Source organism: Saccopteryx bilineata, chromosome 5, assembly GCF_036850765.1.
Source record: "Saccopteryx bilineata isolate mSacBil1 chromosome 5, mSacBil1_pri_phased_curated, whole genome shotgun sequence".
Taxonomy (NCBI): domain Eukaryota; kingdom Metazoa; phylum Chordata; class Mammalia; order Chiroptera; family Emballonuridae; genus Saccopteryx; species Saccopteryx bilineata.
Genome location: NC_089494.1, coordinates 6,104,571 through 6,128,445, shown reverse-complemented (window position 1 = coordinate 6,128,445; position 23,875 = coordinate 6,104,571). Strand labels below are relative to the sequence as shown.

The 23,875-nt window shown below is 54.4% G+C and overlaps 1 protein-coding gene across 2 annotated transcripts in view; it reads left to right on the top strand.

The window, feature by feature from the left end:
• INPP5D (inositol polyphosphate-5-phosphatase D) overlaps nt 1-23,875 on the top strand; it is a 118,655-nt gene that overhangs the window by 93,084 nt on the left and 1,696 nt on the right. For both annotated transcript variants that reach the window (XM_066280401.1, XM_066280400.1), the window contains 8 exons: nt 3,141-3,230; nt 5,551-5,664; nt 6,973-7,055; nt 10,081-10,168; nt 15,046-15,195; nt 16,043-16,139; nt 18,051-18,317; nt 22,820-23,435. In XM_066280401.1, coding sequence (XP_066136498.1) covers nt 3,141-3,230; nt 5,551-5,664; nt 6,973-7,055; nt 10,081-10,168; nt 15,046-15,195; nt 16,043-16,139; nt 18,051-18,317; nt 22,820-23,435 — 1,505 coding nt within the window. The remainder of the gene's footprint in view (nt 1-3,140; nt 3,231-5,550; nt 5,665-6,972; nt 7,056-10,080; nt 10,169-15,045; nt 15,196-16,042; nt 16,140-18,050; nt 18,318-22,819; nt 23,436-23,875) is intronic.

The window sequence follows — 23,875 nt, the reverse complement described above, 5'->3', positions numbered from 1 at the left end:
CGACCTGGAAATGCTGAGGTCGCCGGTTCGAAATCCTGGGCTTGCCTAGTCAAGGCACATATGGGAGTTGATGCTTCCAGCTCCTCCCCACCTTCTCTCTTTGTCTCTCTCTCCTCTCTCTCTCCCTCTCTGTCTCTCTCTCTCTCTCCCTTTCTCTCTCTGCTCTAAAATGAATTTAAAAAAATTTTTTTAAAAGATAAATGGAGGTAAATTGAAGAAAAAGGCATAATATGCAATTTTAAAGTAAATTAGTATGGAAATATTATCAAAACGACTAAATAATTGTTGACCCTAGCAGGTTAAGGTATGCTGAAGGAATTCTTCATTGCTCGAGTGCTTAGTTTCAGAAGCCACTGGTTTGTGCCTGTGATTTGGAATTACTCTGCTCTGTGTCCTTAAAATTTTACCAGGCAGAATTACTTGGAATACTTATTCCCAGGCAGCAATATCCAAAGGTCAACCTTGACCTAGCATGTGCCTCACGGGACCATATGACAAGCCAGGGACCCCTGACAGGCCGCTATAGCCCCAGGCCTGTCCGACAGCTGAGGTCTCCCGCCCTGCCCAGACCCTCAGACTGCAGGGTCTGCTGCTGCCCACTGGCCATCTTTGTGGCTCCCACCCTCTCTCTGGGGATCGGGACATCCCCATGTTAACTCAGACCCCGTACAGCTGAAATGATTTTCACTGCACTCTCTTGTGCCTGTCTCCTGCTGTCCAGACAGACCAGAGCAGCTGCCCTGGGGTAGTTTAAAGCTTGCAGGAACGAGAAGGGAAAGTTGAAGATGTAGGGAATTTGGCCAATGATATTTCACTCGATGCCAGAGGGCACAGTAGAAGGGTTCAGCGAATTGCAGGTGAGCAAGAAATTGGGAAAGAAAAGGGAAGAATATCTGGAACTGAGGAAATGGGGTTCAACTGAGAGCTTGAATCTTATGGTGATGACATACATAGAATGTACCTGTTAGCTACTGCTGCATAACAAACTACTCTAGAACTAGGCGGTGCCTTAAGATTCTCTGGGCTGAAGGGATGGGCTGGCTGTTGGCAGGGACAATGGTGGTAACTCAGCCATGAGTCACTCCACATCCAGCAGGCTAGTCCAGGCTGCTGCTTCTTAGCATTGGGGTTCCCAGCTGCATGTCCCAGATGTAGAAGTGCTTTTTAAGTCTTTGCTTGCCTCATGTTTGCTCATGTCCTAATGATCAAAGGAAGTCATGTGGCCAAGCCCAGACACACTGTGCCAGGGGAGACACACAGGGTATCGTGGCAGGGGCCCACCTGGGTTCCAGGGCCCATTTAATACTATCACATTCAATACCTATCGAAAATATTTTAAAGAACATTTTTTAGATACCTGCTTGTCTTCTGTAACTTCTCGCTGGGGCACCCCCTCTTCCACTACAAAGTTGTCACCCCGCACACAGCCTAACTCCCTCCCTTCCATACCCTGCTGCTTCCCACAGCCCCGGACGTGCACTGACTTCCTCCTGTCCCTGTGCAAACATATTTTAGGCCGGGGCCCCTCCTGTCTCAGAGGAGAGGAGTCCTGCTCCTCCTCTCTGGGCTTTTTCCCCGGGCCCCTTACTCCATTCCCTCCTTCTCCCCTGCACCAGTGACCCCTCTCGCTTCTCAATCTCTGTTGCATCTCCCATTCTGTCTCATTGTTTCATTTGTCTTTCTGATAGCCATTAGTGAGTGAGCGTTTTTCCCCCCACATTTAGGAGCCATCTGTGTTGTTTCTGTGAATTTTCTGCCCATATATCCTTTGGTTGGTTGAGGGGTGGGATGTTCCTGCTTATCTTGTTGATTTGCAAAAGCTCTCTAGAAAAGGCTAGACCTCCGTTTTACTGCCCTCGTGGTCTCCCGTGCTGTCTGTCCTTGGCCCACGAATGGTTGGCATGTCCTGGAGTCTCCTCGTCTCTGCCCGTCTTTTGTGTCTTCCCTGTGGACCATCCTCACGGTTCCGCTTCCATCTGACCTCAGGACTCCAGTTCTCAAGATAAATCTCCAGCTCTGGGTCCCCTGCCAGACCTCCCGACGTAGCTCTTTCTACGGCCCTTAGAACTCAGTGTTTCCGGACCAGGGTTCTTTCTGTTACCTGCTCCAAACACGGTCTGCCGCCTTCCCTTCTCACCCGGGCCCCAAACCCCAAATCTCCTGCTCCTGTGAGTCGTTGTGGGCTGGGCAGGTGCCATCTCTCTTACTGACGAGTTCAGAGACCTCAAATCCCCATCCCACTCTGGGCTGTGAGCTTCTCAGTAACCCTTTGAGTACTGAGGTTTTTTCGTGCTTGCTGACCTCTAGGAGGGAGTTTTTTTTGTTTGTTTTTTTTTTCAAAAAATGAAATTAGTTCCAGTTACAGTTTTATTAACTTAAATTCATGTTTGTTTGATAACCAATTTATGGAAACAAGAAGAACATACATTTGCCTTTTTTTTAATGTTGCCTTACACATTTTTTAAATAAAAATTTTTGTGTGATCATACTCTGGATCAGGGGTCGGGAACCTATGGCTCGTGAGCCAGATCTGGCTCTTTTGATGGCTGCATCTGGCTTGTAGACAAATCTTTAATAAAAAAAAAATAGTAACATTAAAACTATAAAACATTCTCATGTATTACAATCCATTCATTTCCTACCGCTCATGTTCATGGTTGCGAGTGGCTGGAACCAATCACAGCTGTCCTCTGGGACAACACCAAATGTTTATTGGATAATGTGTAATGTACACGGGTCATTGTATGGCTCTCACGGAATTACATTTTAAAATATGTGGCGTTCATGGCTCTCTCAGCCAAAAAGGTTCCCGACCCCTGGTCTGGATGGTCAGGACCCACAAGGCTGTACATGAACATTCATACACTGAAGGGGTTAAAACAACAGAGTGCCTAGACCAGAACAATCTCCACAATTCACAATCTGTGATCTATTGTGAAAGTTGGAAGCCTTTGGGGAAAACTAGCACGGACACATTTTAACCGTGGAGGAGACAGTGATGGAAGGTCCGCGGAACCACAGGTGCAAAACTTCTAGAGGCTTCCATGAGTGCAAGGTGATTTTTGCTGTGGGCTTGCCATCCTTAGTTTGACCGCAGGCTTTCTCCTTCCCTGCTCAGAAATGCCTTCCCTCCCCTGCAGGCAGCACCAGTGACATCATGACAAGTGACCACAGCCCCGTTTTTGCCACATTTGAGGCAGGAGTCACCTCCCAGTTTGTCTCCAAAAATGGTAAGTAGTGGATGGTGCCCGTCCCTCCATTCTCCACAAAGACGGGGGGCCATGGATGCTCTTCTTCTGGGTGCAGCAACCAATTGTCAGCATTAGATGAAGGCTCCTCCTTCCTGCAAAACCCACTGTTCGTTGGTGTGGTTTCTTCATGTCCGGGCCACATTGTGATTCCGGACCAGAGCATCTTCTTGCTCTCTGTGCAGAGCTGTCGGCTTCTGAAGCCTCGGTCTTACTACATAGAGTCTTTAAAATTGGGTAAATGAGTATTTCCTAAGGTGCGGCACTTCCGCCTCCACAGTTTCCGGGTGGGACCCAGGTGACCATTTATTAGTTATGCCCGTACTTTACTACGTTTTAAGTTGGTCTCTTCTTGTGGAAGGCAAGTGACACGGATTTTCCATTTCATCTTGTGATAGACCTTATTTAAATATGTTTATTATTAAACTTTAAAAGGTGACTCTATAAAGAAAATCCGAGTTGATGTGAGCAAAGGTGCGTGGGAGGCAGAGATGGTAAAAATTGTGAAGGTGGGATGCAGACGACTTGAGTTTGGGGAAACACTAGAGTAAATAATCCTTAGATTTACAGGCAATTTCTCAAATAATTCGACTCAGCCCTGGTTACCAGGCCACACTCACCCCCACAGGGGCCTGGTGGTCTCTCTAGTGTGCTCAGCCTTGGGCCTGGGTGACTGGGGAGACATGTTGTCACGTTCTCTGCCAACCCCCCACTTCTGTGGTCAGCAGACAGTCCAGACTCGTTCAGGAAGGCTGAGCAGGGGTCCCAGTACAAGTGGGAAAAGTCCGTGTCACTGTGTCCTTCATGCCGCGATGGACGTAGGTGAGAGTGGAGCCGTCCTCCTAGGACCTTCTCCAAGCTGTCGGGTCTAATGTCCACAGCCCCGGGGGGGGGGGGTGACCTCCCCTCTCTGTGCAGCCATGACCCACCATCCCGTCCTGTCCTTGTTCTGGCCATGGAGGAGGCTTTCCAGAACCTTCTTTTGCCTCTTCTCCAGCTCCTACCCATCGCCCCTTTCTCTGAGTTCCTGCAGCATGGACAGGGTGCTCCGGCCATCGCACCCTTGACGGGGAGCCTCGTCACATCCTCGGGGTCAGGCTTGCTTTCCCTCCACTGGGACTCAACACAGACAGGGGTGACCTGGATTGAGCGTTGGTTGGACGGGTAACCAAGCAGAGCCTGGCCTGGGTGCAGTGGGGTTTGGAAAAAGAAAGAAAAAAACCAAGTGGAATAAGCCAGACAGAAAAACAAGTACAACGTGGAATCACTTATGTGTGGAAACAAACAAACCAAATAACAATATAATAACAATAATAATAATAAAGCCGATTTCATCGATTATAGAAACATTGGAGGGTGGTGTTGGCCAGGGACAGGAGCGGGGGTTGAAAGAACTGGCGAGATGCAGGTCAAAGGCACAAACTCCGTTATGAGAGAAAGAGGTTCTGGGGACCCGCTGTTCGGCCTGGGGACCAGAGGCAGTCGTACAGCATGCTCGTATGTTTGAAATTAACTGAAAGTGAGAGCGTGAACATTCTCGCCACACCAGAAAACCCCCACAAAGAAAAACAGTTAACTCTGCGAGGTGACGGATGTGTTCGTTATCTTGACCTTGCTCATCATGCCACAGTGTATAGAGCAGGTCATCCCGTTGTGCACTTTAGATGTATACGGTTATATCTGTCAGTGGTTCCTCAACAACACTGGGAAAAGAAAAAGGAAGGACGGATGGAGGGGAAGGCGGAGGGAGGGAATGTCGGTCCCTGCCCTCAGGTGGCTCAGAGTTGATGGGAAAGGGCAGGACACCTGTTCAACAGCAGCCTCAGCGCGCTGGCAAAGGCGTGGTCATCACGAATACCGTGGGGGGCGTTACCCGGGCGCGAGGCAGCGGGAGGAGCTCGGAGTAAGGAGAGGAGGTACCTACCTGTGCCCAAGCAAGGAAGGGCAGGACCCCTCCCGGCGAGGTGGCTTTGGGCATCAAGTCACTGCTCGGGAGACTGAGGCAGGAACTGAGGAGCATGGCCCGAGGCCACGCAGCTCTGGTGGCAAAGCCGAAGGACCGCTGACCCTAGAACTCTTGGCCTTCCCACTCGGCACCCCACCAGCCTGCCCTCCGTCCCAGAGGCTGTTTCCACCATGGGGATGCCCCGTGTTGTGGTGGATTTCAGCAGAGAGCTCTCCTCCTGCTGGGCTCTCGCCTCCCCTGGGCCCCAGGAAGGAGCACCGCCGTGGTGGGGGGCTGACGTGGAATGCTCCCTCTCTGGGCACACTGGAACCGAGTCTCTGTTCTCGCCCGCCCCAGGCCCTGGGACTGTCGACAGCCAAGGGCAGATCGAGTTTCTCAGATGCTACGCCACCCTGAAGACCAAGTCCCAGACCAAGTTCTACCTGGAGTTCCACTCGAGCTGCCTGGAGAGTAAGGGGGTGCTGGGCTTCCTTCTGGCTGCGGCAGGCACCGCTCTGCCTCCTAAATGCCTTTGCCCCGTGTCCCCTGTCTGGGAAGGACTCAGAGGGGTCAGAGAAGTGGGGCTGCAGGTGGACGGTACAAGGGCCACCAGTTAGGCGGCTGGTCTGTGATGCTTCTGCTCCAGGGACAGGGCGGTCACTGAAGCTCTGATCCCCTCAGACCCTTGTAGACACCTGGGCAGCTGGATCCCGTCCTGTCCCCTCAAGGCAGAGTGTAGCCCATGCCAGGGCCCCCCACACCAGGCTCTGACTCAACCGGAGGGTCCTAGGTGAAGGCCCAGAGCTCCGGGAGGCCGGCCCAGACCCTGAGCCGCCTGTCCCCCCACGTCCTCTGCTCTCTCCTACACCATGGGCAGCGTTCCCCGGTCACCTGGGAACACGCTGCAGGTGACGGCCTCTCCGCTCAGCCAGCTGCAGTCAGCACAGAACACCCCGGCTAGGGGGCACTTCTACGCAGTTGTCCGAAGCTGCTCCGTGTGGGTTCTCGCCTTCCTCGCCCAGATTGCCCGGGTAGAGGAGGCGGTCGCAGGGGCAGAGTCAGCTCCAGGAGAGGAGAGGAGGTGACAGGGAGAGGGAAGCTTCCAGCGGTCAGGAAGAAGACCTTCCCCCCCCCTCCAGCGGTCAGGAAGAAGACCTTCCCCCCCCCCCCTCCAGCGGTCAGGAAGAAGACCTGCCCCCCCCCCCTGCAGTGCTGCCCACCCCCCTCCCTTCCGAGACTCACCTGGGCTCCGTCCAGGCGAAGACCCACCCACCTTCTCCCCGGATGTCTCTGGGTCCCCATTCACCGGGCACAGAGGCGAAGCACTTCCAAAACTGATGAGGGTTTTGGTGTGGGTGTTTTTAATAAACTATCAAGACATTTGCATACATTTCTATGGAAACAGCATATTTGGGAGCTTAACTTAGCATTTCAAAAGGCTGCTATCTTGAGTGGCGTGGGAGAGCTGTCATGTTTCCTGTTCTCCTTGCCTACGAAGGGCTGGTTTCTCTGCCACCTGGTTTGCTGCAAAGAGGAAGACGAAAAGGAGGGAAATCTTGACTCTCCTAAATTTAACTAGACCCCGTTGGCAAGTGACCACCCCCTGCTCCAAAACAGAATCCCCAACAGCCCGACCCCGCAACTGGGTGCTGTGGCCCCTCCAGAAACAAGGGGCAGGACTGTCTTCCCTGGTCTGGGCGGGGGGGGGCGGCCCTAGGAACCTGTTCTATCTGGTTCCCGTTCTGTTCCCCGAAGACCAGCCTTCTTGTCCTCCGTCAGGCTTTGTCAAGAGTCAGGAAGGAGAAAATGAAGAAGGAAGTGAAGGGGAGTTGGTGGTGAAGTTCGATGAGACCCTTCCAAAGGTAATTCAAGAATGGGGTGTCGCCCTGGCCGGTTGGCTCAGCGGTAGAGCGTTGGCCTGGCGTGCGGGGGACCCGGGTTCAATTCCCGGCCAGGGCACACAGGAGAAGCGCCCATTTGCTTCTCCACCTCCTCCTCCTTCCTCTCTGTCTCTCTCTTCCCCTCCCGCAGCCGAGGCTCCATTGGAGCAAAGATGGCCCTGGCGCTGGGGATGGCTCCTTGGCCTCTGCCCCAGGCGCTAGAGTGGCTCTGGTCGTGGCAGAGCGACGCCCCAGAGGGGCAGAGCATCGCCCCCTGGTGGGCAGAGCGTAGCCCCTGGTGGGCAGAGCGTAGCCCCTGGTGGGCATGCCGGGTGGATCCCGGTCGGGCACATGCGGGAGTCTGTCTGACTGTCTCTCCCCGTTTCCAGCTTCAGAAAAATACAAAAAAAAAGAAAAGAATGGGGTGTCCCTGGGGAGGATGTTCCCGTTACCCGGCCAGCAGTGCGGGGCGGCGGCAGAGCTGTGGCGGGTCCTGACCGGGGGGCAGTGGGCCTCCCAGGAGCCAAAGGCGAAGGAGGCCACCACACACCTGTCCACCCATGGGGCCAGCTCTCTTCAGAGGTAGTTTCTTTTAAGGCACACTTTTTAGCGATGATTAAACATGAGCCCGTGTCTGGTGGCCCCCATATTTCATCTCAACTGAAATGGATTTCAGTTCCCGTAGTAGATCATGGAAGCGATCTAGAGGTCACCTTGGCTGACCACGTGACTTTACAAAGAAGGAAACAGAAGCAGATCCCAGAGAGGTTTGTTCCCGGGTACCCAGTGACTTCACTGACAGACCCAGGACCTGCGCCCCAAACTCCCGATTCCCCTGTGGTGCTCCTGCGCCTGGTCAGCCCCGGCTCGGAGGGTCAAGTGAAGGAGGAGCGAGGAGGCCGTTGGCTCCTACGGGAACGGTGAAGGCAGAGAGGACTGGACGTGACCATGGCCTGTGCAAGCAGAGGGTTATAATTACAGACACTCAGGCAAACCTTGCTGGGAACACATTCATCTTAATTGCAAAAAAAAAAAAAAAAATTGGTTTTCAACCTGGAACCCAGGACTGTTTGGTGATGCTGAATTGATGGCGGACAGGTCAGGATGTTCGTGCTGAGTGCATGGTGGAGAAGCACCTGTTTCTTTGTTGCATGACGAGGGAGGCAGTACACAGAAGGAACACAGAAGGTTGGGGGAAATCTGTCCATAGGGTGGCGGCCTCAGGGCCTCTCCTGGAAGGTTCCTGAGGTGAATTTGAAGGATGTCTTTCACGGTGGAGGGACCTGTCCCTGCCCAGGGCTGGGGGTGGGGCATGTAGGCAGGTTTCAGGGGTTCGGCTGCCCACGGCGGCATTGCCTGTTGATTGGAGCCACCTCTTGGGCTACACACAAGGAGGCCGTATCATCTCAGGAGTAGAGTCAGGGGTCCGAATTAGTTTCCTAATCCAGGTACACTCTGATTGGGGGCCTCCAAGGGGCGGGGAGTCGCTGTCAGAAGCCCTTGGGCTGTTTAAACTCAGGCACCTGAATCGGGTGACTGGGCTGCAAGGTGCCATCCAGCTTAGCTGCCCCCCACCTTTCTGCTTCTCCCAGCGGCCCCTGCATGGCAGCCGATGGCTTATTTCATTTATTCGAGGGTTAGGAAGGACCCCAGCCTCCCAGTCCCTGCAGCACCCTGTCCACTCCAGGACCCTCTGCGGCACCCCTATCTCCACATCCTAACCACTGCCAAGCTCTGATGCCCCTCCTGTCTCTGTCCCCTCCTCCCCATCCCCTGCCACCTCCCAGAGGTCTCTGTGCCCACTGTCTTCTTGCCATGGCATCCTGAAGCCTGTTGAGTCTTTCTGGAGTGCCATCTCCTCTAGGCATAGCCTTTGTCCAGCCGACTCCCTGGGGTCACGTGGGATGAGCCCACACTCCTCAAAGAGGCTGCCAGCCCCTCCCTCATCTCCAGCCTCATCTGCTCCTCCAGCCTCTCCAGGACCTCACTCCCTCCTGCTCCCCGAGACCCCACCCACCTCTCTCACCACCTCCACCCTCTCCATCCTCTAAAACCCCTTCAGGACCCCCTGACTCCTGCCACTCCACCATGGTGAGTGTACACCCACAGATGTGCCTTGTTCAGATGTCAGCCATCTTGGTCCCACTGCCACCTGCAAGGCAGGGACTTCCCAGCCTTGAGTCTAACTAACTCTGAGCACCCCAGCCTTGAGTCCAACTCTGAGACCCGTCATGACAAGTCAGTGAATGGAGTGGTTGGTGTGACTCTGGAACCCCAGAATGCCTCAGAGCACCCACTGCGATGTCTAGTCATTGTTCTGGAACTTTCTGTCAGTCAACATGGCACCAGGCTTCACACCGGGGTCTCTCGGTATCTGTGAGTGGGAAGGAAGGGGACGGACTCGAGCAGTGTAGTTGGGGACAAGGCTAGGACTGGGCATCTGTGCCTGGCACCCACTGAGCCTCCCTCCAAATACCCACAGGACTCTCTTGACCCACCCGGGGGCTCTGAGCGGGTGAACACGGAGGCCGCCTCCTGCCCAGATGGAGAGCAGCCTTGGGATACCACCGTATCTGCAGCCTCCGTCCTGGGAGGGGCTGGGAGGCTTGCACCCTACTGGGAGGCTTGGGGTGCCGTGTGGGGGCCGTCAGACCTGGTTCTCCATCCTGTTCCCATTTGCTTATCAGCCTGGCCGCCCTCCCCAGGGTCCCAGGGACTGCAAAGGTGGGGGAGGGAGACAGTGAAGGTGTTGCATACTGGGCTCAGGCCCTGTCCCTGGGGCCTGGCGTCTGTGCGGTGTGACAGGAAAGGATGCCATCCCACCTTGCTGGGTGGGAGGTACTCATGGGCTTCCTCCTGCTCTCTGGGCATGAAAAACAGAGTCAAATTTGTTTAATAACAACATCTACAGGCTTGCTTGTTCCAGCATTCCCCTCTTCTTGGCTGGTGACCCTCACCTGCCTGTCCCTGACTTGTCACCTCTAATCCCATGCCCTTCTCTGTGCAGCTGAAGCCCATTATCTCTGACCCTGAGTACCTGCTGGACCAGCACATCCTGATCAGCATTAAGTCCTCCGACAGTGATGAATCCTACGGTAAGGGTCCCACGGGTGCCATCGGAGCCACGCCTGCGGTGAGCTGCTGGCCTCTGATGATGTAGGGAGGGCGGTGGCATCTCCATCAGGGAGAGCCCACCTGCCCTTGCCCGTCCTTCTCTCCTGCCACTCCCTTCCCCGTCCCAGGGCTGCCAGGGGGCTGCCCGGAGAGATAGCCCATAGCCACAGCCTCTCCCATTCATTGAGACTTCCCTGTGTCAGATTCTGTGCCAGGTGCTTTGTAGTCATTATTTAAAGTTTTATTCTGCCCTGGCTGGGTAGCTTAATTGGTTAGAGCATCGCCCCCATACCTCAAGGTTGTAGGTTCAATACCTAGTCAGGGCTCATAAAAGAATCGATCAATAAATGTATAAATAAGTGGAACAACAAATTGATGTTTCTCTCACTCTCCTCACAAATCAATAAATTAAAAAAAAATTTTTTTTCAATTTCTTTCTGGCAAGACCTTATAAAACAGACATCATTCTCCCAATTAGTAGATGAGAAAACCGAGGCTCAGAAAGCTTAATTGACTTGCCCAAATCACACAGGAATTGTGGATAGGAACCGGCTGAGCCTTATCTGAACCCAGTTGTGCCCAGCATTGCTCAGTGCTCAGGCCAGTGGCCCAGCTGTCCTACTGGAGAGGCAGCATCTTGACAGTGGTCCCCAACCCCCGGGCCGCGGACTGGTACTGGTCCGCAGAGAAAGAATAAATAACTTACATTTCCATTTTATTTAAGTCTGAACAATGTTTTATTTTTTTAAAATGACCAGATTCCCCATTACATCCGTCTAAGACTCACTCTTGACACTTGTCTCGGTCACATGATACATTTATACGTCCCACCCTAAAGGCCGGTCCGTGAAAATATTTTCTGACATTAAATGGGTCCATGGCCCACAAAAGGTTGGGGAGCACTGTTCTATAACATCTTCAACTGGTCCACGGCTCCAGCCCAATGCCAGGTCCTCCCTTACACTTGGCGTATGCACCATGGCCGCAGTATGGAACGAGAGGGGTGGGTGGCCAGGAAGAGGCCGGAGGCAGGAGCCAGAGCAAGAGCTCCCTACAAGCCAGGCTCCGGGTAGACACCTTATCCTGGGGGCAGAAGGGAGCCATCAAAGGGTCAAGCAGCACGGTGATGTGATCACCTTTCCATCTAGCAAGTATGTGTTTGCAGTGACCAAGATGAGCGGTGAGGCGGCCAGAGTGCAAGTCGCGAGGGTAAAAATGGAGAGATGGGATCAAGCTGAGAGGTGCTAAGAAGGGACATGGTTTGGCCTTGGGAACTGGGGGAAGCGGGGCGTCGAGGGTGGCGCTACACTTTTGGGTCACGTAGGCAGGCGAGTGTTCTGGGACCAGGCACAGGAGGCTGACGAGGCAGAGCCAGAGAATGGGGAGGGCAGCCAGGGGCTCTGGGGTTGGGGACACAGTCAGCATTGGTTTGAGAAGAAAGCAAGGTTATGATAGCAAGTGTGCCTGAGAGAGCCAACCAAATAAAAACCAAGCAGTGTCGTCCCTTTGAGTGATTCAAGGACCTTCCGTGGTCTTAGTGAGATTGTTCACAGGCAGTTAGGGAGTGAATGGAGGTGAAGAGGCAGAGGGCATGCAGCAGGTGAGAATGTGAAATGACTAACCAGGCGGTGGCGCAGTGGATAGAGCGTCAGACTGGGACACGGAGGACCCAGGTTCAAGACCCTGAGATCGCCAGCTTGAGCCCAAGGTCGCTGGCTTGAGCAAGGGGTCACTTGATCTGCTGTAGTCTCCCCCCCCCCCAGTCAAGGCACATATGAGAAAGCAATCAATGAACAACTAAGGTGCCGCAACAAAGAATTGATGCTTCTCATCTCTCTTCCTTCCTGTCTGTCTGTCCCTATCTGTCCCTCCCTCTCTCTGTCTCTGTCATGAAAAAAAAAATAAAGAATATGAAACTGGTCCAGGGAGGACGTTTGGTTTCAGGGTAAGGTGTCTGAAGGTGCTCAGAGCTGGTGGTGGAAGACAGGACACAGAAGGAGGCGTAGACACAAAGGGCGCCTGCGTTCGCTGGTTGCTCCCTGTGCAGGCTCTGCCGGAACCCTGGGGTGTAGGTACTGTCGGTGCTCTTACTGCAGAGGTGAGGACATGAAGTGGCTTGTTCAGGGTCGTATAGCTACTGAGTGACTTTGACAAGCTATTGGGCGGCCTTGGGCTTGAACCCAGGAGCCGCACTCCAGAATCATGCCTTTCTTCGCTGTCCCCGCGCCAGGGAAGGGGCGGGCAGAACCTGGGGTGTCCTGGCCCCGACCTGAATCTCCTGTCGGTTACAACAGGGCAGAGAGAAAGTTTCCATGTGGATGCTGGAATAGTTGGCGGTTTGGAGGCAGGAAGCAGGAACTCCTGTCGGCTGGTTCCATTTTCTTGATCAGATACTGTTTGCCTCCTTTGTTTCCTTTTCTTGGCATTCATGCTCACAAACAGCACGTCAGAATATAACAAAGCAAAATCCCACCAGCAGCCTCGTTCTCCACAGCAATCCTTTTTATTTTGGTTTCACACTTCCATCCTTGTATGCAGGCATGCACAGATTTGTGTATTTCTTTTTTTCTTTTCTTTTCTTTTTTTTTAGCAAGAGAGAAATAGACAGAAAAGGAGAGAGATAAGAAGCATGAACTCATAGTTGCAGCACTTTAGTTGTTCATTGATTGCTTTCTCATATATGTCCAGAAGGGCGCGGGGGGCTCCAGCTGAGCCAGTGACCTTGGGCGCATGCCAGCGACCTTTGGGCTCAAGCCAGCAACCATGGTGTCATGTCTATGATCCCACGCTCAAGCTGGGGACCCCAGGGTTTCAAACCCAGGTCCCAAGCCAATGCTGTACCCACTGTGCCACCACCTGGTTAGGCAGATTTCCATATTTCTAACCATCACAGAGACACCAGTCATATTCTGCTTTACTCACCTCATGCTAGATGAGACCCATTTCCCAAAGCCCTCCTACAAGGTCTTCACAATTGTTGCTGTTCGTGGCTTCATAATCCAGGGAGGGGCAAAAGTAGGTGTACAGTTGTTTGTATGAAAAATAACAGTATTTTATAAATAATAACCCAAGAATAAACTCTTGTGTTCCACGGACTGGACTTCTAGCCGTAAACCTCCCTTGGTGCCTCCCTGTAGCCCAGTGGTCCCCAACCCCCGGGCTGCGGACCAGTACCGGTCCCTGGGCCATTTGGTACCGGTCCGCAGAGAAAGAATAAATAACTTACATTATTTTTGTTTTATTTATATTTAAGTCTGAACGATGTTTTAATTTTTTTAAATGACCAGATTCCCTCTGTTACATCCGTCTAAGACTCACTCTTGACGCTTGTCTTGTAAGTTCGACAATTATATTTGAAAATACCACAGTTTTTACGCCGGTCGCATAATTTTATTTTATGCATTTATCCGTCCCACCCTAAAGGCCGGTCCGTGAAAATATTTTCTGACATTAAACCGGTTCGTGGCCCAATAAAGGTTGGGGACCACTGATGTAGCCCATGGCTGTACTGAAGTCTTATTTTTGGAAAGCCATCTTTGTTACTGTTAATGGAGGCTTTGCAGGTTGTTTCTGTTAAGTGTTATCAATAATGCTCAGATGGATCTCTTTGGGGACAATTTTTATTGTCTGGAAGCTACATTTAAAAAAAACAACAACAATAACATTCTTTCAGATTATCTCTTTAGGATGAGTTCTCACGTTTATTGATGAAAGGATATGATCATGTTCGTGATTCTCAGCTCAGACCGATTTCCGGAAAGGCTCCTGTCTTGCACGTTGAACTTGCCATGTCTCAGGGGTACAGGTCTCCCTGACCCTGCTGACGCTGGATTCTTCTTCCTCCTTCAGTTTTGTGCTAAGTGCATGTCTGTGACAGGGCCCCTTTGTTCTGTCTTCATTTGCGTTTTTGATAGCTTCCGAAGCTGAATGAGTTAGTTTCCAGCATTGAAATGAACCAGCTCCAGTGCTTCTTTGTGAGACATGACTGTTTGGGTTATCTGCCTAGTTATCAGGCGGGGTTTTGATTTGGAGGAGCTCCCCGTGAGTTCAGATAAAACCCCCGCTCTGTGGAGCTGCCTACGGGAGCGGTCCCTGTCAATCTCTCTCCCGCTCCCGTTGGTTTTTGTCCCCTCTGTGGAGAAGTCTTAAACTTTTATATCCTCTTATCTGTCACTCTTAGTTTGTCATTTTCTGACATACCTTCAAACCTTGGAAAGTTGTCATCCCCTCCAGCCATCAGATTAATAGTTAATTCTGTTTTTCTGCTGGATTTTCTGATTTAATTTTTTTTTACATCAACTAATCTACATGGAGTTCATTTGCTGTAAATTTAAAAAAAAATTTTTTTTTAGCAAGAGAGAGAGAGAGATGAAAAGCATCAACCTGTAGTTGTGTCACTTTAGTTGTTCATTGATTGCTTCTCATGCGTGCCTTGATCAGGAGGCTCAAGCCAAGCCGGTGACCCCTTGCTAAAGCCAGCGACCTTTGGGCTCAAGCCAGTAACCATGGAATGATGTCAATGGTCCCACACTCAAGCTGGCGAGCCTGTTCTCCAGCCGGATGAGCCTGCACTCAAACTGGTGACCTCGGGGTTTTGAACCTGGGACCTCAGGGTCCCAGGTCAATGCTCTGTCTCCTGTGCCACCACTGGCCAGGCCATTTGCTATCAATTTTGAGATATTTTCCCCCCAGATTGTTGAAGAGCTGTTCTGAAAGGTTTATTCGATGATCCCTGCCTTGGCCATTGTTTGAAGGACCATCTTTGGTGGTAGAGCTAACTTTCCTGGTCAAATCCGTGGTATTGCTCCTGTGCAGTGGCAGGGTTTCATTTTGACTGTTGTCCCTTCCACGTCCCCAGGCGAGGGCTGCATCGCTCTGCGGCTAGAGGCCACGGAAACTCAGCTTCCCATCCACACGCCTCTCACGCACCACGGAGAGATGATGGGTCACTTCCGGGGGGAGATCAAGCTGCAGACCTCCCAGGGCAAGAAGAGGGAGAAGCTGTACGGTGAGCGGGCATGACTCCCCCGCCCCCGCGCCCTCCTCAGCACTGCGGGCTTAGAGACAGAAGCGAGGTGCTGGTTAGCAAAGCTGTTCGGCACCTTCTCTGAGAGCCGGGTATCATCGTCCGTGTTCGGTTGGTGGGGAAACCGAGGCACAGGGAGGTTAAGTGACTGGCTGAAGGTTATGTACCGAGTAAGTAGCCAGCCCAAGGGGGAAGTGCAGCTTCCCCCAGGGCTAAGCTGGGATCTGTGGACGTGATGGGGTCCTGCCTCCCGTGCGCAGTGAGACAGTGGACCATCCGGTGCCCACTGCTCCCGGAGGGCACCGGACCATCCACGCTGCTGCCTCCCACAGATGTGCCCCCCCTTCCGCTCTGGGGGAGCCCCTCTCTTTAGCAGAACCGTGGTTGGCGTGAAGGGCCTTGGCACCTACCTCTGCGACTACACGGCAGAGTCAGGAGTGAAGACAGGGTCCCAGCTGCCCTTTAGGCCCGAAAGGAGGTTGGCTCTGGTCCCGGAAGCTCTGGTGGAGCCAGCTTATTCCGTTTGTTTATTTCGATCTGCCAAGGATGATTTGCCTGTTTGGTCCCTTGCCAACACCAACCAGTTGGAAATGTCCCGTGACATGACCCCTCTGGGTCACACGTGCTGATTCTCCTCCGTCTGGGGCTCTGGCAGGCATAACTCGTCCATCAGGGAAACCGTGGGGGGCTCAGAACCTTGCTCAGCCTGCCTCCCTGGGCGGCCAGTGTTCCCTGTCCAGCCCCGCGTGTCAGTGGACACCTCTGCCGTCCTGGCCCAGACACTGGATGCTGGGCCCTCACACGCTCTCTCCCGGCCCTCTCCCTGCAGACTTTGTGAAGACGGAGCGGGACGAGTCCAGCGGGCCCAAGTCTCTGAAGAGCTTCGCCAGCCACGACCCCATGAAGCAGTGGGAACCTGCCAGCAGGTAGAGCAGGGGTTTCCAGGGCTTCACGGCAGGCGAGCTGGCCTTGCAGACCCAGGACGCAGGGGTGGGGCAGGGGAGCGCAGAGAAACCGAGGACCAGAGGGACAGAAAGCTCGGCCCGGACAGTCCTCTCCTGCCTCTGGCTCCGAGGCTCCTGGCCACAAGCCTGCAGTTCCTGGGGGTTAGTGTGTGATGGTGACGAGGCCTCGGAGACGCCTCTGAGTGGGAAACTTCAGTCTGTTTGACAAACATGGGTTGAGCGCCAACTCTGTGACAGGTTCTAGAGAAACCAAGGCGGATCAGGTGCCGTCCCTGACTTAGGGACTGATGCCCGTCCAGGAAAAAGCACCTGCAGAGATGGTTGTCTTGTCTCCTGTGGCCCGAGGACATCAGCGGTCTTGGCTCCATGGCCAGCCAACCCCGTCCTATTGCCAGGGGCAACTGTCCCTGGGGGGAAAGCAGGCAGGTTGCTCTTGACAGAGACTGGCCTGGCAATAACCTGGATGTTTTAAAAGTCCCCAGTCACAGTCACCTCATCTCTGATGTGGTCTCAAGTCCCAGAAGGGAGCCAGCGAAGCCTGGCACGGTCACTGGGCTGGCTTACCTGCCGAGGGCGTAAAGCTGTGCCGTTAGCCGAGCGAAAATCCGAAAGCCACAGCAGAGCCCAGGGTGTTCTGCCCGTGCTGGTCCCCACAGTGCCTGCCGGGCCGTGCGGTCCTCGCCCATGCCCACCCCCCAGGGGACCTAGGAGGTCACATCGCTCGTGTCTCCAGCCCGTCCCCTCGTCTCCGTCCAGCTTCTGCCGGGTGTAGCCGAGTGAGCTCGGGTATTCCCTTCCTTCTTCTCCCTCTGCTATCCCGTCGACAAAAGCGTCGTCGCCCTCACGTGTCTGCTGGCTCCAGGGGCGGGATCAGGGCAGGTCTACACGGCTCTCCCTTTTGACTGGTGTCGGAATGGCTGTTTCCTAAGCAGGCGTTGACGGACGGTGGAGAGATGGGCTCAGGGCCGGGCTGGCTGAGCACGTGGGAGCTGGGAGGGTTCGTTCGCATGACAGCGCTGTCTTACCGAGGAGAACGACACTTCTGTCACCGAGGGGTCAGCACTGTGTTTGCAGCTCAGGTCACCCCACCCGGGTCTGGGCTGGCCCCGTCGGCCCCTCGGCAGCTTTAAGCTGGCTCCCCCATATTCGAGGCTCCAGCCTTGACCTGTGTGCCCTCATTTTCAGCTGCCATGTGGCCGTTTCCATGCTCATGCCTCACACACAACCGTGCAAGCCGACGGGTATGGGGTGGAACTCCCCATGTGCCCCCACCCCAGCCTGCCTTCCGCTCGTGGTCAGTTGGCCCCTTGACAGCTTCTTCTCTTCTCCCGACTGGCTCATGGGCCCTCCGACGGTTCCCGGAACAGTTAGGCCCCTCTCACCTCAGGGCCATCGCAGTTACTCTTACCGCAGTCTCCCCACGCCTCCCTCCTTACCTGCCTCCCCAGGCAGTCCGGCCTTCCGTGCCTACCCGACGCCCAGTGGGTCCAACGCTCCTGCCAGGCCGTCTCTGCCTCCTCTGTGACTCTCAGCCGGGTGTCGGCACTGTACGAACACTGTGTGTCCCACTCCCTGAGCGTGTTTTGTGTGTCTCGGCCGCCGGACCTGAGATCCACGAGAGCAGAGACTCTGGCTGCCTCCTTCACAACCTCGTTCCCTCAGCCTGGCCCAGGCCTGTGCTCACGAGGCTCTCGAGGCTACTTTGTTGTGTGAATGAATGAATGAATGAATGAATCCACTGCCCGAAACGTGAAGGGGTTGTGGAGATCCCGAGGGGCCCCGAGGAACATCAGAAAGCACCGTCCTCAGCCTGGGACTGACCAGAGGAGGCAAGGGAGACCTGATGTGTGATTTTGTGTGTCTCCCCCACAGGGTCCCTCCCTGCAGTGGCTCCAACATCACTGAAATCATCAACCCTAATTACATGGGGATGGGGTCCTTTGGGCACATGAAACAGTCCCTGTCCCCCGACCAGCAGCCCACAGCCTGGAGCTATGACCAGCCACTCAAGGACTGCTCCCTGGGACCTGGAAGGGGAGAGGGCCCTCCAACACCACCCTGCCAACCACCCATCTCACCCAAGAAGTTTTCGTCCTCCATGGTGACCCGGGTCCCCTGCCCCAGGACGCAGGAGTCAAGGTGAGCGTCCACTTCAACAAGACCTCTCCCTTCCCTGGGTTTCTGCTGCTGGGAAACTCAGCCCTCGAATGGAAGCTCCCTGAGGACGGGTGTGTGTTCACTCTGGTCACTGACTCGTCCTCGGGGCCTGGAACAGAGTAGGCACTCGAGAAATACTTATAGAATCTTCAAGTCTTACCCTATTGGTGAAAACTTGATATATATATATTTTTTTTTAATTATTAAATATCTTATTTACTGATTTTACAGCAAGAAGAGGGGGGACAGGGAGTGAGAAGTTTCCATTCATAGTTGCTTCCCTTTAGTGGTGGCTTGTTCAATGCACCTTGACCAGGCAAGCCCAGGGTTTCGAACCGGCAACCTCAGCATCACAGGCTGACGCTCTATCCACTGCGCCCCCCGCAGGTCAGGCTAAACTTGATTTTTTAAGTAGAACTTTTTAAAGATACTGTCAAGGAGAATAAATACCCTCCTATAGAAAGTACATCTAGTGAAAAATTCATTTCTGTAAGCAGTGACCCCTCAGGCAGCCTCCCACTCACTGGAGGTCACTGAGAAACAGAGGTGGGGGTTTCCACGTAGAAGACCCTCTCCAATGCCAACTTCCCCTCTCTCTCCTCAGCCATGTGGCGCCTGTTCCCTTGTGCGGCTTCCCCGTCTCCCCTGTTAAGGATGGTCAGAAAAAGGAGCAGCTGAGACTGGGAATGCCTGAGGGAGAGCACAGCAGGCCCGCGGAGGGAGGGGCTTTGGCCGGGAAACTTTGGGAAAGGCCGAGAGGTTACAGAAAGCTGACCGGTGTCTAGGACGGGCTCAGGCAGCGGGTGTCAGGAGGAAGGCGCCGGGGAGGAGCTCAGGCCAGGTCGCCCAGGCCACAGGCGCCTCTCACACGTGCCGCCTCTCCTGTGTGCCATCCCTCACTCTTGCCACCGTAACCAAGTAAACTCATTCATAAGCATCAAGCTAGGGAGTCCTGCAAGCTTTCAGTAACCATGGGTGACAGGTGGAAATGAGAAGGGCGGAGCCCAGTGAACAATGATCCGTAGAGGTGCACAATGGCATCAGCCTCGTCTTTACTTGGTGGCTGTCTCTCCTGTCGTTAATGACTTCAGGGGGTTGCTCTCTCCCTTCCCTGAGCTCCTAGGTTTCTCAGTGGGTGTCCCTGTTGCTCTCCCCTTCCCTGAGCTCCTAGGGTTCTCAGTGGGTGTTCCCTGTCGCTTATGAGAAGCCAGGAAGGGAGGGATGTCAGACAGCGTTCTCCCTCCTCTCGCTCCTTCCAGCCTTTTTGAGGAGCAGGTAACAGTTGTATTCTTTAAAGTTTTTCTGTAAAAAACAAACAAACAACTAAGCCCTGGCTGGTTGGCTCAACAGTAGAGCATCAGCCTGACATGTGAAAGTCCTGGGTTCAATTCCTGGCCAGGGCACACAGGAGAAGCGCCTATCTGCTTCTCCACCCCTCCCCCTCTCCTTCTGTGTCTCTCTTCCCCTCCAGCGGCCAAGGCTCCATGGTAGCAAAGTTGCCCCGGGCGCTGAGGGTGATTCCATGGCCTCTGCCTCAGGCACTGGAATGGCTCTGGTTGCAACAGAGCAACACCTCAGAGGGGCAGAGCATCGCCCCCTGGTGGGCGTGCTGGGTGGATCCCAGTCGGGCGCATGAGGGAGTCTGTCTGACTGCCTCCCCACTTCTCCAGAAAAATACAAATATATATATATATATATATATATCCATTATATATGGATATGGGATATCCATATATATCCCATCCATATATAAATGGATATCCATTTATATATATATATATGGATTGATGGATGGGATAGAGCACATGACAGGGGCACAGGAGAGGGCAGGAGGGTAAACAGGCCTGTCCCCAAGCTCAGTGGGCTGTCTTGGCAGCTCCAGCTTCAGAACGTGTTGATCATAGTTCTGAACTCTCGTCATCCCGTGAGAAACTCGGAGGAAGAAAAACCGGCTTCAGTTTCCTCCCCTTGAAAAACGAGGACAAAAGCCACCGGGACAGGGGCTGAGGTGCCTGGTTAGCAAAGGTCATGTCTTTGGCAACCCAGGAAATGGCGCTGTGACCAACCACGTAGAATGACCCGATCGAGGGAAGTGCTTTCGAGCTCCCAAAGTTGAACGGATCTTTAACGAGCTGAATACAGCACCCAGTTTGGAACTGGGCAGCGAGTGTGTTCCCTCCAGCATCACGGGCGATGGCTTCAGAACGGGGACGTCCGTGGGCAAAGGGGCCACTCACGACTCAGCTCACTGCTCACCAAGGGGGCGACTAAAGGCCTGACACCGGCAGCTGCCACCCCTGCCTGCAGCCCCTTTCATGGCCCTCAACCCCCAGCTCAGCCTCAGCAAAGGCCGTGGGAAAGGGGGTGTCACCGGCATTGTCCATGACATCCCGCCATTGCACCATGCCCAAGTAGGATGACCAGCCATCCCAGTTCGCCCAAAACTGTCCCCTTTTTTTGCACTAAGAATCCCACATCCGGGAAACGTTTGAATCCTGGGCAAACCTGAATGGCTGGTCACCCTGCACCGAAGTCTGCGGTTAGAGAGACAGCTGTTCTCAGACCCTGAGCAGAACTTTGCTGCTTTGAGAAAGAACCAACTCCGAATCTAAGTGGAGTCCTTCTGCAATGGAAATGAACCCTGTTCCTCTGATGTTGGTTCATGTTTTCTGCAACCGTGGCCTCCTGTGGGAGTCGGCTTCCTGTTTCCTTTGGTCACAGAAATGAGACTTAAATTTTTTTCTTGGTCTTCCCAGTCTCTCCTGCCCCAGCCAAGCTTTCCTCCCTCCCGAGAGACAGCATGACGCGCCTCCATTGCTGCTCCTGTCCCAGGGGCGTGAGCATTGGGATCACCGAAAGGCTTGCGTCCAGGGCCCTGTTCCTGGCCCTGCCCCTAGTTCTCCGAGGCGAGCTCCTCCTCCTATTTCAGTCACCCCGAGCAGGCTGGCAGGTGTCAGACCTCACATTTCTTTTCTTCTTCTTGCCCCTTCATTAGTAACTTCTGGTCGGGGCCGTTTCTATGTTCCCGCACCTTCCTTCCTGGGCTAGCTCAGCGAAGGTCTTCAAGTGTCCAGACAGGTCCAGAGGATGGCCCGAGGTAGAGGGGTGGCTTCCCGGAATCATCCTTCAAGGCTCCAACATTTCTAGTCACACAGCTGCTTCCAGGTTGGTCCAAAGAGGCAGGAGCCAAACACCGAGTCTGCATGCAGCCCAGCCCCCGATGGCATGTCCCCGAGGCCAGCCTCAGCACCACCCACGTCATCTTGTTGCACTGACACCGCGACACCTGGGCAAGGGTGACATCTGTCCCCGGAGCCCACGCCTTCCTCCCCAGGGTCCCCTCGCCGTGGCCGCTCAGCAGCTCCGAGTGGTGTTTCAGCTCGTGCTCCGTCATGGAGCGCTGTCACAGCCCCGACAGGCAGTGGGTTCCCAGGGACCCACAGTGTCTGCACTGCAGCCTCCTTTGTGCAGAAAGCAGAACCCAGAAGACCTCCCCTCCCCGGGGAGATGGCACTGTTGGCTGGAAAGTCTGCGTTCCCGTTCCTGGTTCTCATAATGTGATCAGCGGGAAGTCCCCGCGAGGAAGAGCCGTAAGAAAGCCGGGGAAAGACAGAGGTGGCGCTCCCTCTCTGGGCCTGCGTCCGCGGCCTACTTTCTTCACGCTGGCATGTTTCCCCGCCTCTCCGGGTCCCCTCTGATGTCCACCATGACCATCATTTTTCCCTTCCCACCCTAAGCGAGGCCATGAACGAACCTGCAGTCACCAGGGGCTCTCCGCGGAGAGGATTGTGATCAAGAATGTCGGCCCCCTGAGCCCAGATTTTTGTCCCGCCCGTGACAGAGTCCCATGCCTGGGGCACATAGTGGGTTCTTACACATCTGTTAAACCAAACCCTCTGACCTGGGACCCTCAGGTGGCTCAGGTGATGACGGAGGACATCTGGTCACCTGCAAGGCTTCCGTTTCTCTGAGGGTCAGAGCAGAATTTGCTTGGAGACAGAAGAGAGGCTGTGGAATTCTTTGGGGGGCAGGAAGGCAGGTCTATTCACAGCAGTGAGGGGCAGGCTTCTCTGATGGAGACAGAGGGGCTGGTTCTGACATTGGCGGTGCCATGTGTGCCCTCTCTTCCCTCCTCCTGCAAACTCTTCAGTGATGTCCCCTTGCTCACCAAGGCTCTGGTGTGCACAGTTTCTAGGGGGGAAAAGGTCCAAACGACAGCTGAGGTCACCTGTGTGGCCATCATCGTATGAGTAATGCAGTCTTTCTCTTCCTTTCATTCTTAATTTTGTTTATAATGGGAGTAAAACTCGCATAAAGTAAATTAACCATTTGAAAGTGAACAATTCGGTGGATTTCAGTATTTCACCATGTTGTGCAACCACTGCCTCTAATTTCCAGACGTTTGTCACCCCCAAAGAAAAGCCCCTGGGCGTCAAGCAGTCATTCCCCACTTCCCCCCACGTCTCCTCTTTCTCCTGCCACAGGCCCAGCAACGGGGGGAAGAACGCGCTGGAGCCTTTGGCCCAGGAGGACCCCAAGCTGGCCAAGCCCGAGATGTTTGAGAACCCGCTGTACGGGTCTGTGAGTTCTTTCCCAAAGCTGGTTCCCAGGAAAGAGCAGGAATCTCCCAAAATGCTGAGGAAGGATCCTCCGCCCTGCCCGGACCCAGGGTCCCTGTCACCTAGCATCCTGCTCTCCAAAGCCCAGGAGGCCGAGGGCAGCAAGGGGACGGGCAAGCCAGTACCCACGCCGGTACCCACGCCCTTCCCCAGCCCCACACCCCGGCTCCGTTCCTTCACCTGCTCATCCCATGCCGAGGGCTGGCCAGCCACCGGGGACAAGAGCCAGGGGAAGCCCAAGGCCCCTGCCGGCTCCCAAGTCCCCGTGCCAGCCAAGAGGCCCATCAAGCCTTCCAGGTCGGAGCTGAGCCAGCAGGCCCCGCCCACCCCGGCACAGCGGCCGCCCCTGCCGGCCAAGAGCCCGGCCGTCCTGCACCTGCAGTACTCCAAGGGCCGCGACTACCGTGAGAACGCCGAGCTCCCCCACCACGGCAAGCACCGGCCGCCGGAGGACACGCCGCTCAACAGGGCTGCCATGCAGGTGCGCGGGGTGCATGTGGTGGTGCATGTGTATGTGTGTGCGTGTGACACACCGCCGTGCCCTGGAGCGCGTGCACATGGGCTTGTGTATGCGTGTGTCCGTATGTGACACACCACCATGCCCAGGACCACGCTCAGGTGCATGAGTGAGTGGGTGTGCATGTGCACATGATACAGCCACCATGCCCAGGAGTTGTATGCGTGTGTGCTCAGGTGCACATTGCCTTGCATGCATGCGTGTGAGTGTGAATGTCCATTATACGATGACTCGGCCCAGGCGTGGGTTCCGATTAACAGTGGTTCTGGGAGCTGCTCCATTAAGAAGGGGTAGAGTCGACATTCGAACCCAGGCCCGTCTGTCTCTGCTCCGACAATGGAAGGGTTAAAAGAGGGACTGTGGATAAACTGAGCTCTCCCATGTCAGGCCCGTAGGACTGAGGC